This window comes from Dendrobates tinctorius, unplaced genomic scaffold (genome assembly GCF_039654945.1).
Source record: "Dendrobates tinctorius isolate UK_male_01 unplaced genomic scaffold, ASM3965494v1 ptg000104l, whole genome shotgun sequence".
NCBI lineage: Eukaryota > Metazoa > Chordata > Amphibia > Anura > Dendrobatidae > Dendrobates > Dendrobates tinctorius.
The window spans coordinates 12,170,260-12,188,150 of NW_027361772.1; the positions used below are offsets into that span (position 1 = coordinate 12,170,260).

Genomic DNA, 17,891 nt, shown 5'->3' on the forward strand with positions numbered 1-17,891 from the left:
AGGGCAGTAATGCCCTGATGGTGGGCCCTGCGTCCACCCATACACCCAAGCCTTTTTCAGTGAACGTTTTCCCCAATTCAGTACATAATTATACATTTTCTTTCCGCTGCCCAAGTGTAAAACCTCACATTTATCTACATTAAACTTCAATGTGATCACCTGTTGTGTTTTTCGTTGGCCAATGTCGGTGGCGTTTAGGGTTTCTCAATGTTTTCGCCAGATTGATTATTTGCGACGTTTTGAAAAGTTTTCACAAATGTATTCCAGATCCACCCTGGAGTAATTTTATACACGTCAGTTTCTTGGCACAATTTTTGCAACACATTGCAAATTATGTCAAAGAATAAAGACATAAATAAATACCAGTTTTAAGTTTCCAAAAATTAATGAACCTCATGCATCATTTTGAAGAATTTAGCTAAAAAAAAAATCAACAAATATGGCAAAGGCAAAATTGAAACGTGACTATCCCCCCACTCCACAAATAATGAATCAAGGCCTATGTTCCTGCTCATGTGGCACACCTCATTAAGGGGAGGCCATCGGCATTGGTTGCCTTAGGCCTAGCCTTTCAGATATTGCACCAGATCCCTAAGCTATGGAAAACTACTGGAAAGTGTCACAGGCAGCCTGGCAGTGTTTTTGGCATTTTATAGCAGTGTTAATGTATTTGAGCACTGCATGTTAGTATTATTTGGCCATAATATAGTGCAATATAAGGGTTTTGTAAATTACCAGGATGGACACCAGTTAATCTAAGCCTTCATAGATCTTTCTATCAGAGGTTAAAAGTTTATGAGTTACGAGCACGCTTTGTTTTATATATGGAATATTTTCCATCCATATTATAGTACTACCATCCAATATTGTGGATGACATTTTACAGAAATGGACCAACACTATGGATTTTTTCACCTTTGCCAATGTAGCCCAGCATTTCCGCCATGACATCCACTGATCTTGCTGCTATATATTTCAGTGTACAATTTTGGCTGTGAGCAGATCACGGCAGTTCGGTAAAACAATAGTCTGTACTGTAACCCTTGATCCACTGGATTTGAATTGTTTGAGCATGGTATGGTACATTATAAGGTTGGTGCCAATAGAAAGTAATACTCAAAGCATCAATCAACTAAGCCAGCACAGATCTTTATATTTGTATTCAACATTGTGGATCACGCTTTATGAAGTCTCAAATACATGGTGAAAACTTGACCAGTGCTGTGGATTTGAAATCTTAGTCGATTCTGTGGATTTTCTCAGTGGATCCACTTAAAAATCTACATCCACAAGTAATTGTAGTGTATCAGAAGCAGTTTTTGAAGTGGATCTGCTTCAGAGTCCAGATCCAAAAACTTCACTTGTACATACTTTTACAGTAAAGCCGGGGTCAGTCTTGCGAGAAACTCGGACAAGTCTCGCATGTCACTACCCGGCACTGCCACCGGCACTCGGATCAGAGCATTCAGCTGCATAGAAATACATGCATCTGAATGCTCCCATCCAAGTGCCGGCGGCAGTGCCGGGCATTGACGTTCAAGACTCGTCCGAGTTTCTCGCAGGTCTGACCCTGGCCTTATGGAGAAACCTGTATCCCCTGTGTGCACTTTCCATGACTTTTTAATCCTTTATTTTTGAACTTTCATGTTTGCCTTTTTATGTTGCCTGCAAATCAGCTGATAGGAAATCACACTTTTCCTTTCTCATTCAGATAAAACGCTGAGCGATGAACTCACAGTTCTCAAGTTTAATGGTAAATACTTTAATTTGGTAAAACTTTTCACAGCATTGTAAAATAATTGTAAAATAATAATATATTATGTAGAGAAACAGCATATATAAAAATACAGGTGCTTCTCACAAAATTAGAATATCATCAAAAAGTTAATTTATTTCAGTTCTTCAACACAAAATGTGAAACTTTTATATTGAGTGATCTATTTCACGTGTTTATTTCTGATAATGTTGGTGATTACGGCTTACAGCCAATGAAAACCCAAGAGTCATTATCTTACTAAATTAGAATAATTAACAAAAAAACACCTGCAAAGGCTTCCTAAGCATTTAAAAAGGTCCCTTAGTCCATTTCAGTAGGCTCCACAATCATGGGGAAGACTGCTGACTTGACAGATGTCCAGAAGGCAGTCATTGACACATTCCACAAGGAGGGTAAGCCACAAAAGGTCATTGCTAAAGAAGCTGGCTGTTCACAGAGTGCTGTATCCAAGCATAATAATGGAAAGTGGACTGGAAGAAAAAAGTGTGGTAGAAAAATGTGCTCAAGCAACCGGGATAACTGCAGCCTTGAAAGGATTGTTAAGAAAAGGCCATTCAGAAACTTGGGGGAGATTCACAGCTGTGGACAGAGTGGACAGCTGTTGGAGTCATTGCTTCAAGAGCCGCCACACACAGAAGTATCAGGACATGGGCTACAAGTGTCGCATTCCTTATGTCATGCCACTCATGACCAATAGACAACGCCAGAAGCGTCTTACCTGGGCCAAGGAGAAACAGAACTGGACTGTTGCTCAGTGGTCCAAGGTGTTGTTTTCAGAGTGGAGAGGCCACAATCCAAGCTGCTGGAGGTCTACTGTGAAGTTTCCACACTCAGTGATGGTTTGGGGAGCCATGTCATCTGCTGGTGTAGGTCCACTGTGTTTTATCAAGACCAAAGTCAGCGCAGCCGTCTACCAGGAAATTTTAGAGCACTTCATGCTTCCCTCTGCCGACAAGATTTTTGGAGGCAGAAATTTCATTCTCCAGCAGGACTTGGCACCTGACCACACCGCCAAAAGTACCAATACCTGGTGTACACACAACAGTATCACTGTGCTTGATTGGTTGTAAGCATAATCATCAACAGTAACAGAAATAAACACGTGAAATAGATCACTCTGTGTGTAATGACTCTATGTAATTTAAGAGTTTAACTTGTTGTATTGAAGAACTGAAATGAATAAACTTTTTGATGATATTCTAATTTTGTGAGAAACACGTGTGTGTGTGTGTATGTGTGTGTGTGTATGTACATGGTATACTACATATATATGTACAGTGCCTTGCAAAAGTATTCAACCCCCTGGAACTTTTTAACCTTTTCCCACATATCAAGCTTCAAACATAAAGATACCAAATGTAAATTTTTGGTGAAGAATCAACAACAAGTGGGACACAATTGTGAAGTTGATCGAAATTTATTGATTATTTTTCAATTTTTTTGGAAATTCAAAAACTGAAAAGTGGGGGCGTGCAATATTATTCGGCCCCTTTTACTTTCAGTGCAGCAAACTCACTCCAGAAGTTCATTGTGGATCTCTGAATGATCCAATGTTGTCCTAAATGACTAATGATGATAAATATAATCCATAAATATAATCCACTAAGGCAGATAGATGAAGCTGCAACCCATAATGAGGTCCTTGTTATAGGGGACTTTAACTACCCGGATATTAACTGGGAAACAGAGACCTGCGAAACCCATAAAGACAACAGGTTTCTGCTAATAGCCAAGAATAATTATCTTTCACAATTGGTGAAGAATTCAACCAGACGAGCAGCACTTTTAGACCTAATATTATCTAATAGACCTGACAGAATATCAAATCTGCAGGTTGTTGGGCATCTAGGAAATAGCGACCACAATATTGTACAGTTTCACTTGTCTTTCGCTAGGGGGACATGTCAGGGGGTCACAAAAACACTGAACTTTAGGAAGGCAAAGTTTGACCAGCTTAGAGATGCCCTTAATCTGGTTGACTGGGACAATGTCCTCAGAAATAAGAATACAGAAAATAAATGGGAAATGTTTAAGAACATCCTTAATAGGCACTGTAAGCGGTTTATACCTTGTGGGAATAAAAGGACAAGAAATAGGAAAAACCCAATGTGGCTAAATAAAAAAATAAGAGGGGCAATTACCAGTAAAAAGAAAGCATTTAAACTACTAAAGCAGGATGGCACCGTTGAAGCTCTAAAAAACTATAAGGAGAAAAATTCTTTATCTAAAAAAATAATTAAAGCTGCCAAAAAGGAAACAGAGAAGCACATTGCTAAGGAGAGTAAAACTAATCCCAAAGCTGTTCTTCAACTATATCAATAGTAAAAGAATCAAAAGTGAAAGTGTAGGCCCATTAAAAAATTGTGAGGAAAGTATGGTTGTAGATGATGAGGAAAAGGCTAATATATTAAACACTTTCTTCTCCACGGTATTCACATAGTAACATAGTAACATAGTAATTAAGGTTGAAGGGAGACTTTAAGTCCATCTAGTTCAACCCATATCCTATCCTAACTTGCCCTAACATGTTGATCCAGAGGAAGGCAAAAAAACCCCATGTGGCAAACAGTAAGCTTCACATTGGGGAAAAAAATTCCTTCCCGACTCCACATACGGCAATCAGACTAGCTCCCTGGATCAACGCAATATTAAGGAAACTAGTGTATATACCCTGTAATATTATACTTTTCAAGAAAGACATCCAGGCCCTTCTTAAATTTTAGTAGGGAATCACTCATTACAACATCATATGGCAGAGAGTTCCATAGTCTCACTGCTCTTACAGTAAAGAATCCGCGTCTGTGAGTATGCTTAAACCTTCTTTCCTCCAGACGTAGAGGATGCCCCCTTGTCCCCGTCACAGGTCTAAGAGTAAAAAGATCATTAGAAAGGTCTTTGTATTGTCCCCACATATATTTATACATTGTAATAAGATCACCCCTAAGCCTTCGATTCTCCAAACTAAATAACCCCAAGTGTAATAACCTGTCTTGGTATTGCAGACCCCCTAGTTCCCTAATAACCTTGGTCGCTCTTCTCTGCACCCGCTCCAGTTCAGCTATGTCTTTCTTATACACCGGAGACCAGAACTGTACACAGTATTCTAAGTGTGGTCGCACTAGTGACTTATATAGAGGTAAAATTATGTTCTCCTCATGAGCATCTATGCCTCTTTTAATGCATCCCATTATTTTATTTGCCTTTGCAGCAGCTGCTTGACTCTGGCCACTAAATGTGAGTTTGTCGTCCACCCATACACCCAGGTCTTTTTCAGTGACTGTTTTGCCCAGTGTTTTACAATTAAGCACATAATTATACAACTTGTTCGTTCTACCCAAGTGCATGACCTTACATTTATCCCCATTAAAGCTCATTTGCCATTTATCAGCCCAAGCTTCTAGTTTACATAAATCCTCCTGTAATATAAAATTGTCCTCCTCTGTATTAATTACCCTGCAGAGTTTAGTGTCATCTGCAAATATTGAAATTCTACTCTCTAAGCCCCCTACAAGGTCATTAATAAATATGTTAAAAAGAAGCGGGCCCAAAACTGACCCCTGTGGTACCCCACTGCTAACCGTGACCCAGTCCGAGTGTGCTCCATTAATAACCACCCTTTGTTTCCTATCCCTGAGCCAGCTCTTAACCCACCTACACATATTATCCCCTATCCCCATTGTTCTCATTTTATGTATCAACCTTTTGTGTGGCACCGTATCAAAAGCTTTTGAAAAGTCCATGTACACCACGTCCACTGCATTCCCTTGGTCCAGTCCGGAACTTACCTCTTCATAAAAGCTTATCAGATTAGTCTGACAGGAACGGTCTCTTGTAAACCCATGTTGATATTGGGTCATAAGGTTATTCTTCTCCAGATACTCCAGTATAGTATCTCTTAGAAAACCCTCCAGGATTTTACCCACAGTTGAGGTTAAACTTACAGGCCTATAATTTCCAAGTTCAGTTTTTGTCCCCTTTTTGAATATTGGCACCACATTTGCTATACGCCAGTCCTGTGGTACATGATATACAAAAACTTGGCACACACTTGTGGATTCTGATGCAGAAAAGTGATTGATTTTAATAAAGTACAGTACATACAAATAGACGTTTCGGTCTATGACCTTCATCAGTGTACTGTAGGCATGAAATAAAAATAAAAACAACAATAAACATAGATACAAAGAAAGTATATACAAAAAAACTGGGTCGCTCAAACAGAATCGATCATAAACATATGCAGAGACATCAAATTCATTAATGCACATATGTGTAAGGTGTATATGAAAAGGAATAGTGGTGGAAACCAAGGTCTAGTGAGTAAGAAAGACACATACCGTGAGACTGTACTGTGAGCTCAAAAATAACTGGGCATAAATCTAGAAACCCTATGAGAAAAAGGGTATAGTTATAGGACTTAAGGTACACTGGGTGGTGGGAATATAACATACCCGAACTACATACCAAAGAATGGGGAGGCACTAAAGGCCGTTTCTCTGCAAAAGAGAACATATGGAGCTAATGAAAAAAGTCCCATGTCAAAATATAGATAAATTAAGTATCCATAAGGGCTTACCGTTGCTTGTAAATAGTAAATGGACGCGGTATCCGCCGCAAGTCAATAGCGCTATGCTAATGGGGAGCGTCAGGGTTTATATCCCTGAGAAATGTGGAGGCTGAGTGAATGAGCGCAGACCGGAAGTGCGCAACCGGAAGTGAGCCTGGCGTGCGCTCCACTAACATCATCGTGCGCTCCAGGCACTGGAAAATGACAGGGAGGGGGCGTAGATAAGTAACGCCAGTGTGTGTGTATGAATACTAATGAGTGGGATGGATTGGGAGGAGGTGCAAGGTGATGACTAGGTTGCCATAGTAACCGCTAGAACGTAGTTACAGGAAGTGCCAGGGAATAAGGCAGAGAAAGTTCAGTGCTCTGGTGACGGTGATTTCAAGACAATTCACAATTGTTGGTTCTGAAATAAAGATGAAAACAGATTAGTATGCGGTATGCAAATTTAGATACATAGTATGTTATCATATAGATCATACCACCTCATATCCCAATAATAATATCATATGATAGCCCATATATTAGCCCATAGATTGCAAATATGGTTACGATGGAAGAAAGGATTGTATATCATAGTCCTTATTTAACCCCTTGGGCGCCAGGGTATTGAGCTCATGAATCCAGTAGGCCTCTCTTCTTTTTAATATATTAATCCGGTTGCCCCCCCTGCGTGACGGATGAATTTGTTCTATAACTTGGAACTTCAGTTGTGCAATAGTGTGTCCAGCAGTAATAAAATGATGAGGAACCGGAAGGAGCATATTTTTGCATCTGATAGTAGATTTATGTTTGGATATCCGATCCCTTATGTGCTGTGTAGTTTCCCCCACATATAATAAGCCACAAGGGCATTTGATGATATATATCACAAAAGAGCTATCACAGGTATAATACTCTCTAATATCATACTTTCTGCCTGTGTGGGGGTGATGAAAGGTATTTCCTTTCTGAATGTTATTACACTGTGTACACTGAAGGCAAGGGAAGGTACCATATTTAGGATTTTTAAGAAAGCGTTGTTGACTATAGGGACGAGGAGAGCCTATGTCTGCTTTAATTAAAATGTCACGTATATTTCTGGGTCTCCTAAAACAAGGGAGAAAAGGTTTTTTGAAAGCCTCTATATTCGGATAGGCAGTTGTCAGAAGGTGCCAGTGGCGTCTTATGTTAGAATGTATTCGATAGGCTAGGGGATGGTGATCATGTACAAATGCGATCCAGTTGGTTACCTTGGGTTTGGGAGGGGAATTTAAATCTAAACTATTCAATGTGTGAGATGGATAACCCCTCTCCAAAAATTTAGTACGCATCTCATTCATGCGTACTTTCTGTACCTCCGTGTCTGAGACTATCCTCTGAACTCTTTTCAATTGCGATTTGGGGATAGCATTCTTCATTTTTGTCGGGTGAAAGCTTTCGTAATGAAGCAAGCTATTACGATCAGTTGGTTTTCTAAAAAGATCGGTGGAGAGGTTGCCCAAGTTGTCTTTAATGACTAGTGTGTCCAGGAAATTGATCTGGTCATTATGATGTGTCATTGTAAAGCTGAGGCCTGGCCAGGATGTTTGTAACATGGAGAAAAAAGCATCCAAGGTGTCAAGTGATCCACTCCAGATGCAGAAGATATCATCGATGTATCTCTTCCACACTATAGAATAGGTGCGGAAGAGAACATCTTGATAAATGACACAGTCCTCAAGGTGGGCTACGTAGCAATTTGCATAAGGGGGTGCAGTGTTAGAGCCCATCGCGGTCCCCCTAGTCTGTAAATAATATTTGTCCTCAAAAAGAAAAAATTTTTTTGTTAATACTATAGACAGGAGTTCACAGCAGAGGTTAGTCTGTTGTGGATGAAATTTAGACAATTCAAGTAGCCTACGTACTGACTGGATACCCTCCGTATGAGGAATAGACGTGTATAAGTCTTTGACATCAAATGTAACCAGGATAGCATCCTGGGGAATTGGGCCTAAATTATGGATAATATCAAGGAAGGCTCCTGTGTCTAGTAGGAAAGATGGTGTTGATTTTATGAGAGGTGTCAGAATTTTTTCCAAGTATTTCGAGATGGGAGAGAAGATGGACTCTGTAGAGGCCACAATCGGTCTACCTGGTGGATTATTTAAGTTTTTGTGTATTTTAGGGAGAATGTAAAAGACAGGTGTGATTGGAGATTGTTTAGTTAAATAACCACAAGTTTTGTCATCCAACATTCCACTAATTTTGTATTTGGATAAAGTGTCCTGGATTAATAGTCTGACTTCATTGGTAGGATCATGAGGAAGTGGTTTATAAACCGACGTATCGCCAAGTTGGCGATAAACTTCATCTAAATACATGGATTTGTCTAGAATTACAATGGCTCCCCCCTTGTCAGCCGGTTTGATGATAATCTCCTTATCATCTTGTAGGGTTTTGAGAGCTAATTGATCAAGTGTAGTCAGGTTTGACGGGAAATGGACCTTGCCCTTATTGATATCACCCCTGAGGCTCTGAAAAGTGTCATCTATGAAAGAGATAAAAGTCTCTAGGGCATGAGACCCCATGGGTGGTCTATAATTACTCTTATTCCTAAGACCCAGGCTGTCGGATGATATCAATGGTGAGTGCGACGGTATAGATTCGTTTCTGTTATCAATAACACTAGAGAAATGTAATTTAAGTCTTAACGATCTATAGAACCTTTGAAGGTCCATATCAAGATTGAATGTGTTATATTTATAGCTAGGACAAAAAGAGAGACCACTCTGTAGCATACGATGTTCCGCTATACCTAGATTTTTTGATGAAATGTTAACTACAAGTGGGTCATTACCTGCGAGCGGGTTATGCGACCAAAGTCCGTGTTTCTGCGTAGGTCTCTTCCCCCTCCGGGTCCTCTTCTTTTTGAAGGTCTGCGTCTCTGTCCTAAAAAATGACTTGATGGGGCCTGTCTCTCGTAGTCTGAACCTGAGGAAGAAATGTCCGTGGTAGACCTGTAATTTGAGTGAGTGTGGAAGTTCCCGGAACTGTAGGTTTCTCGCCATTTATACACTCTGTTCTGTTCGTAGTCCTCTGTATCTCGAACAAATTTATTCCTTTTCCTTGTCTCGGTGTCCCGTCGATGTTGCTCAATGACGCTGTTGATCTTGGTTTTCAAATTGTTGAATTCCTCAGTGGTAGTTGAAGATGCTAGCTGTGTTTCGATGTTGGAAATCTCTTCCTTGCACTTAGTGATTCCCAGGTGCAGATGCTCTAACGTTAGAGTGGTAAGGTCAAAGGAACATTTATTAATAATTTGCTCAAACCGCGAGCAAAAATCATGTGAATCACTGAAAAGAGTGGGACGTAAGGGGACCCGTAGCCCCCTAGGAATCCTCTGAACTTTGAGGTATTCCGTTAGAGTGACACAGTGTAACTCAAGGTTAGTGCATCGCCTGAGTGTTTTCTCCAGATCACGACCTCTGGTCTCTTTAGGAGGAAGTCTAAGGAAATCACTCGGCAAGGTAGACTGTGCTATAATGTTCGATGTCTCCTCTGCATTATATGAAAAAGTCAATGAAGACATAGCCCAGAGAGGGTGTGCTCAGCGTAAGGGTTACTATAATTAGGCAAAACCGTTGGCACAACCCTGTAGTATTAGTGGTGCTCAAGTAGGATCCCAATCCGTGACTCGTGATATACAAAAACTTGGCACACACTTGTGGATTCTGATGCAGAAAAGTGATTGATTTTAATAAAGTACAGTACATACAAATAGACGTTTCGGTCTATGACCTTCATCAGTGTACTGTAGGCATGAAATAAAAATAAAAACAACAATAAACATAGATACAAAGAAAGTATATACAATAAAACTGGGTCGCTCAAACAGAATCGATCATAAACATATGCAGAGACATCAAATTCATTAATGCACATATGTGTAAGGTGTATATGAAAAGGAATAGTGGTGGAAACCAAGGTCTAGTGAGTAAGAAAGACACATACCGTGAGACTGTACTGTGAGCTCAAAAATAACTGGGCATAAATCTAGAAACCCTATGAGAAAAAGGGTATAGTTATAGGACTTAAGGTACACTGGGTGGTGGGAATATAACATACCCGAATTACATACCAAAGAATGGGGAGGCACTAAAGGCCGTTTCTCTGCAAAAGAGAACATATGGAGCTAATGAAAAAAGTCCCATGTCAAAATATAGATAAATTAAGTATCCATAAGGGCTTACCGTTGCTTGTAAATAGTAAATGGACGCGGTATCCGCCGCAAGTCAATAGCGCTATGCTAATGGGGAGCGTCAGGGTTTATATCCCTGAGAAATGTGGAGGCTGAGTGAATGAGCGCAGACCGGAAGTGCGCAACCGGAAGTGAGCCTGGCGTGCGCTCCACTAACATCATCGTGCGCTCCAGGCACTGGAAAATGACAGGGAGGGGGCGTAGATAAGTAACGCCAGTGTGTGTGTATGAATACTAATGAGTGGGATGGATTGGGAGGTGGTGCAAGGTGATGACTAGGTTGCCATAGTAACCGCTAGAACGTAGTTACAGGAAGTGCCAGGGAATAAGGCAGAGAAAGTTCAGTGCTCTGGTGACGGTGATTTCAAGACAATTCACAATTGTTGGTTCTGAAATAAAGATGAAAACAGATTAGTATGCGGTATGCAAATTTAGATACATAGTATGTTATCATATAGATCATACCACCTCATATCCCAATAATAATATCATATGATAGCCCATATATTAGCCCATAGATTGCAAATATGGTTACGATGGAAGAAAGGATTGTATATCATAGTCCTTATTTAACCCCTTGGGCGCCAGGGTATTGAGCTCATGAATCCAGTAGGCCTCTCTTCTTTTTAATATATTAATCCGGTTGCCCCCCCTGCGTGACGGATGAATTTGTTCTATAACTTGGAACTTCAGTTGTGCAATAGTGTGTCCAGCAGTAATAAAATGATGAGGAACCGGAAGGAGCATATTTTTGCATCTGATAGTAGATTTATGTTTGGATATCCGATCCCTTATGTGCTGTGTAGTTTCCCCCACATATAATAAGCCACAAGGGCATTTGATGATATATATCACAAAAGAGCTATCACAGGTATAATACTCTCTAATATCATACTTTCTGCCTGTGTGGGGGTGATGAAAGGTATTTCCTTTCTGAATGTTATTACACTGTGTACACTGAAGGCAAGGGAAGGTACCATATTTAGGATTTTTAAGAAAGCGTTGTTGACTATAGGGACGAGGAGAGCCTATGTCTGCTTTAATTAAAATGTCACGTATATTTCTGGGTCTCCTAAAACAAGGGAGAAAAGGTTTTTTGAAAGCCTCTATATTCGGATAGGCAGTTGTCAGAAGGTGCCAGTGGCGTCTTATGTTAGAATGTATTCGATAGGCTAGGGGATGGTAATCATGTACAAATGCGATCCGGTTGGTTACCTTGGGTTTGGGAGGGGAATTTAAATCTAAACTATTCAATGTGTGAGATGGATAACCCCTCTCCAAAAATTTAGTACGCATCTCATTCATGCGTACTTTCTGTACCTCCGTGTCTGAGACTATCCTCTGAACTCTTTTCAATTGCGATTTGGGGATAGCATTCTTCATTTTTGTCGGGTGAAAGCTTTCGTAATGAAGCAAGCTATTACGATCAGTTGGTTTTCTAAAAAGATCGGTGGAGAGGTTGCCCAAGTTGTCTTTAATGACTAGTGTGTCCAGGAAATTGATCTGGTCATTATGATGTGTCATTGTAAAGCTGAGGCCTGGCCAGGATGTTTGTAACATGGAGAAAAAGGCATCCAAGGTGTCAAGTGATCCACTCCAGATGCAGAAGATATGTGTCTTTCTTACTCAGTAGACCTTGGTTTCCACCACTATTCCTTTTCATATACACCTTACACATATGTGCATTAATGAATTTGATGTCTCTGCATATGTTTATGATCGATTCTGTTTGAGCGACCCAGTTTTTTTGTATATACTTTCTTTGTATCTGTGTTTATTGTTGTTTTTATTTTTATTTCATGCCTACAGTACACTGATGAAGGTCATAGACCGAAACGTCTATTTGTATGTACTGTACTTTATTAAAATCAATCACTTTTCTGCATCAGAATCCACAAGTGTGTGCCAAGTTTTTGTATATCACGAGTCACGGATTGGGATCCTACTTGAGCACCACTAATACTACAGGGTTGTGCCAACGGTTTTGCCTAATTATAGTAACCCTTACGCTGAGCACACCCTCTCTGGGCTATGTCTTCATTGACTTTTTCATATAATGCAGAGGAGACATCGAACATTATAGCACAGTCTGCCTTGCCGAGTGATTTCCTTAGACTTCCTCCTAAAGAGACCAGAGGTCGTGATCTGGAGAAAACACTCAGGCGATGCACTAACCTTGAGTTACACTGTGTCACTCTAACGGAATACCTCAAAGTTCAGAGGATTCCTAGGGGGCTACGGGTCCCCTTACGTCCCACTCTTTTCAGTGATTCACATGATTTTTGCTCGCGGTTTGAGCAAATTATTAATAAATGTTCCTTTGACCTTATCACTCTAACGTTAGAGCATCTGCACCTGGGAATCACTAAGTGCAAGGAAGAAATTTCCAACATCGAAACACAGCTAGCATCTTCAACTACCACTGAGGAATTCAACAATTTGAAAACCAAGATCAACAGCGTCTTTGAGCAACATCGACGGGACACCGAGACAAGGAAAAGGAATAAATTTGTTCGAGATACAGAGGACTACGAACAGAACAGAGTGTATAAATGGCGAGAAACCTACAGTTCCGGGAACTTCCACACTCACTCAAATTACAGGTCTACCACGGACATTTCTTCCTCAGGTTCAGACTACGAGAGACAGGCCCCATCAAGTCATTTTTTAGGACAGAGACGCAGACCTTCAAAAAGAAGAGGACCCGGAGGGGGAAGAGACCTACGCAGAAACACGGACTTTGGTCGCATAACCCGCTCGCAGGTAATGACCCACTTGTAGTTAACATTTCATCAAAAAATCTAGGTATAGCGGAACATCGTATGCTACAGAGTGGTCTCTCTTTTTGTCCTAGCTATAAATATAACACATTCAATCTTGATATGGACCTTCAAAGGTTCTATAGATCGTTAAGACTTAAATTACATTTCTCTAGTGTTATTGATAACAGAAACGAATCTATACCGTCGCACTCACCATTGATATCATCCGACAGCCTGGGTCTTAGGAATAAGAGTAATTATAGACCACCCATGGGGTCTCATGCCCTAGAGACTTTTATCTCTTTCATAGATGACACTTTTCAGAGCCTCAGGGGTGATATCAATAAGGGCAAGGTCCATTTCCCGTCAAACCTGACTACACTTGATCAATTAGCTCTCAAAACCCTACAAGATGATAAGGAGATTATCATCAAACCGGCTGACAAGGGGGGAGCCATTGTAATTCTAGACAAATCCATGTATTTAGATGAAGTTTATCGCCAACTTGGCGATACGTCGGTTTATAAACCACTTCCTCATGATCCTACCAATGAAGTCAGACTATTAATCCAGGACACTTTATCCAAATACAAAATTAGTGGAATGTTGGATGACAAAACTTGTGGTTATTTAACTAAACAATCTCCAATCACACCTGTCTTTTACATTCTCCCTAAAATACACAAAAACTTAAATAATCCACCAGGTAGACCGATTGTGGCCTCTACAGAGTCCATCTTCTCTCCCATCTCGAAATACTTGGAAAAAATTCTGACACCTCTCATAAAATCAACACCATCTTTCCTACTAGACACAGGAGCCTTCCTTGATATTATCCATAATTTAGGCCCAATTCCCCAGGATGCTATCCTGGTTACATTTGAAGTCAAAGACTTATACACGTCTATTCCTCATACGGAGGGTATCCAGTCAGTACGTAGGCTACTTGAATTGTCTAAATTTCATCCACAACAGACTAACCTCTGCTGTGAACTCCTGTCTATAGTATTAACAAAAAATTTTTTTCTTTTTGAGGACAAATATTATTTACAGACTAGGGGGACCGCGATGGGCTCTAACACTGCACCCCCTTATGCAAATTGCTACGTAGCCCACCTTGAGGACTGTGTCATTTATCAAGATGTTCTCTTCCGCACCTATTCTATAGTGTGGAAGAGATACATCGATGATATCTTCTGCATCTGGAGTGGATCACTTGACACCTTGGATGCCTTTTTCTCCATGTTACAAACATCCTGGCCAGGCCTCAGCTTTACAATGACACATCATAATGACCAGATCAATTTCCTGGACACACTAGTCATTAAAGACAACTTGGGCAACCTCTCCACCGATCTTTTTAGAAAACCAACTGATCGTAATAGCTTGCTTCATTACGAAAGCTTTCACCCGACAAAAATGAAGAATGCTATCCCCAAATCGCAATTGAAAAGAGTTCAGAGGATAGTCTCAGACACGGAGGTACAGAAAGTACGCATGAATGAGATGCGTACTAAATTTTTGGAGAGGGGTTATCCATCTCACACATTGAATAGTTTAGATTTAAATTCCCCTCCCAAACCCAAGGTAACCAACCGGATCGCATTTGTACATGATCACCATCCCCTAGCCTATCGAATACATTCTAACATAAGACGCCACTGGCACCTTCTGACAACTGCCTATCCGAATATAGAGGCTTTCAAAAAACCTTTTCTCCCTTGTTTTAGGAGACCCAGAAATATACGTGACATTTTAATTAAAGCAGACATAGGCTCTCCTCGTCCCTATAGTCAACAACGCTTTCTTAAAAATCCTAAATATGGTACCTTCCCTTGCCTTCAGTGTACACAGTGTAATAACATTCAGAAAGGAAATACCTTTCATCACCCCCACACAGGCAGAAAGTATGATATTAGAGAGTATTATACCTGTGATAGCTCTTTTGTTATATATATCATCAAATGCCCTTGTGGCTTATTATATGTGGGGGAAACTACACAGCACATAAGGGATCGGATATCCAAACATAAATCTACTATCAGATGCAAAAATATGCTCCTTCCGGTTCCTCATCATTTTATCACTGCTGGACACACTATTGCACAACTGAAGTTCCAAGTTATAGAACAAATTCATCCGTCACGCAGGGGGGGCAACCGGATTAATATATTAAAAAGAAGAGAGGCCTACTGGATTCATGAGCTCAATACCCTGGCGCCCAAGGGGTTAAATAAGGACTATGATATACAATCCTTTCTTCCATCGTAACCATATTTGCAATCTATGGGCTAATATATGGGCTATCATATGATATTATTATTGGGATATGAGGTGGTATGATCTATATGATAACATACCATGTATCTAAATTTGCATACCGCATACTAATCTGTTTTCATCTTTATTTCAGAACCAACAATTGTGAATTGTCTTGAAATCACCGTCACCAGAGCACTGAACTTTCTCTGCCTTATTCCCTGGCACTTCCTGTAACTACGTTCTAGCGGTTACTATGGCAACCTAGTCATCACCTTGCACCTCCTCCCAATCCATCCCACTCATTAGTATTCATACACACACACTGGCGTTACTTATCTACGCCCCCTCCCTGTCATTTTCCAGTGCCTGGAGCGCACGATGATGTTAGTGGAGCGCACGCCAGGCTCACTTCCGGTTGCGCACTTCCGGTCTGCGCTCATTCACTCAGCCTCCACATTTCTCAGGGATATAAACCCTGACGCTCCCCATTAGCATAGCGCTATTGACTTGCGGTGGATACCGCGTCCATTTACTATTTACAAGCAACGGTAAGCCCTTATGGATACTTAATTTATCTATATTTTGACATGGGACTTTTTTCATTAGCTCCATATGTTCTCTTTTGCAGAGAAACGGCCTTTAGTGCCTCCCCATTCTTTGGTATGTAATTCGGGTATGTTATATTCCCACCACCCAGTGTACCTTAAGTCCTATAACTATACCCTTTTTCTCATAGGGTTTCTAGATTTATGCCCAGTTATTTTTGAGCTCACAGTACAGTCTCACGGTATGTGTCTTTCTTACTCAGTAGACCTTGGTTTCCACCACTATTCCTTTTCATATACACCTTACACATATGTGCATTAATGAATTTGATGTCTCTGCATATGTTTATGATCGATTCTGTTTGAGCGACCCAGTTTTTTTGTATATACTTTCTTTGTATCTATGTTTATTGTTGTTTTTATTTTTATTTCATGCCTACAGTACACTGATGAAGGTCATAGACCGAAACGTCTATTTGTATGTACTGTACTTTATTAAAATCAATCACTTTTCTGCATCAGAATCCACAAGTGTGTGCCAAGTTTTTGTATATCACGAGTCACGGATTGGGATCCTACTTGAGCACCACTAATACTACAGGGTTGTGCCAACGGTTTTGCCTAGTCCTGTGGTACAGACCCTGTTATTATGGAATCTTTAAAGATTAAAAATAGTGGTCTATCAATGACTGTGCTTAATTCCTGCAGTACTCGGGGGTGTATCCCATCCGGGCCCGGGGATTTGTCAATTTTAGTGATTTGTAGATGCCGCCGTACTTCCTGCTGGGTTAAGCAGGTGACATTTAATGGAGAATTTTATCCCTGATCATGTTATCCATCATGGGATTTTCTTGTGTAAATACTGTTGAAAAAAAGTCATTTAGCATATTGGCTTTTTCCTCATCCTCATCCACCATTTCACCCAGACTATTTTTAAGGGGACCAACACTATCATTTTTTAGCTTCTTACTATTTATGTAGTTAAAGAATATTTTGGGATTATTTTTACTTTCTCTGGCAATGAGTCTCTCTGTCTCAATCTTTGCTGTCTTGATTTGCTTTTTACAGAATTTATTTAATCTTCTGTATTTATTTAATGCCTCATCACTACCTACTTGCTTTAATTCTCTAAATGCTTTATTTTTATCTCTTATTGCGCCCCTTACAGCTCTATTTAGCCATAGTGGTTTCCTCCTATTTCTCGCATGTTTATTCCCATACGGTATATATTGTGCACAGGTCCTATTCAGGATGCTAATAAACGTCTCCCATTTTCTTTGTGAATTTTTATGTCTCAGGATATCGTCCCAGTTAATTGCACCAAGATCATCTCTCATCCGTTGGAAATTTGCCTTCCTGAAGTTTAGTGTCCTTGTAACCCCTCTACTACACATCTTATTAAAGGATACATGAAAACTTATTAATTTGTGATCACTATTACCCAAGTGACCCCCAACCCTTACATTTGATATGCGGTCTGGCCTGTTGGATAATATTAGGTCTAGCAGTGCCCCCCCTCTTGTTGGGTCCTGAACCAGTTGTGAAAGGTAATGGCCTCTCATAGTAGTCAAAAACCTATTACCTTTGCTGGAACTGCAGGTTTCGGTTCCCCAATGTATTTCAGGGTAGTTGAAGTCCCCCATAATAATGACTTCTCCTTGAGTCGCAGCTTCATCTATTTGCTTTATGAGGATATTCTCTGTAGCTTCCATTATTTTTGGAGATTTATAACAAACCCCTATCAGTAATTTATTATTTT

The 17,891-nt window shown here is 40.2% G+C and overlaps 2 protein-coding genes and 1 long non-coding RNA gene across 5 annotated transcripts in view; 2 read left to right on the plus strand and 1 right to left on the minus strand.

Moving 5' to 3' along the window:
- The window catches only part of LOC141100345 (uncharacterized), a 140,972-nt gene that overhangs the window by 59,154 nt on the left and 63,927 nt on the right, over positions 1–17,891 (minus strand). For 2 of the 3 annotated variants that reach the window (XR_012234677.1, XR_012234678.1), the window contains 2 exons: positions 9,163–9,581; positions 5,788–6,750 (listed from right to left, as the gene is read on the minus strand). The exons of the other annotated variant lie outside the window; for it this stretch is intronic. This is a non-coding gene — a long non-coding RNA (uncharacterized lncRNA). Of the gene's footprint in view, positions 1–5,787; positions 6,751–9,162; positions 9,582–17,891 lie in introns of those variants that run through there. 3 annotated transcript variants of the gene reach the window in all.
- The window catches only part of LOC141100343 (C-type lectin-like), a 129,545-nt gene that overhangs the window by 45,320 nt on the left and 66,334 nt on the right, over positions 1–17,891 (plus strand). The window contains exon 5 of the mRNA XM_073588759.1: positions 1,712–1,753. Within this exon, the coding sequence (XP_073444860.1) occupies positions 1,712–1,753 (42 nt within the window). The remainder of the gene's footprint in view (positions 1–1,711; positions 1,754–17,891) is intronic.
- On the plus strand, positions 12,595–16,643 carry LOC141100344 (uncharacterized). Its single transcript, XM_073588760.1, has 2 exons — positions 12,595–13,326; positions 15,739–16,643. The coding sequence occupies exons 1-2, from the start codon at positions 12,595–12,597 to the stop codon at positions 15,751–15,753; spliced, it is 747 nt and encodes a 248-aa protein (XP_073444861.1). The 3' UTR covers positions 15,754–16,643.

Coding starts and splice junctions, on each gene's coding strand:
- LOC141100344 (XM_073588760.1), top strand. CDS start 12,595: ATGTCTTCATTGACTTTTTCATATAATGCAGAGGAGACATCGAACATT.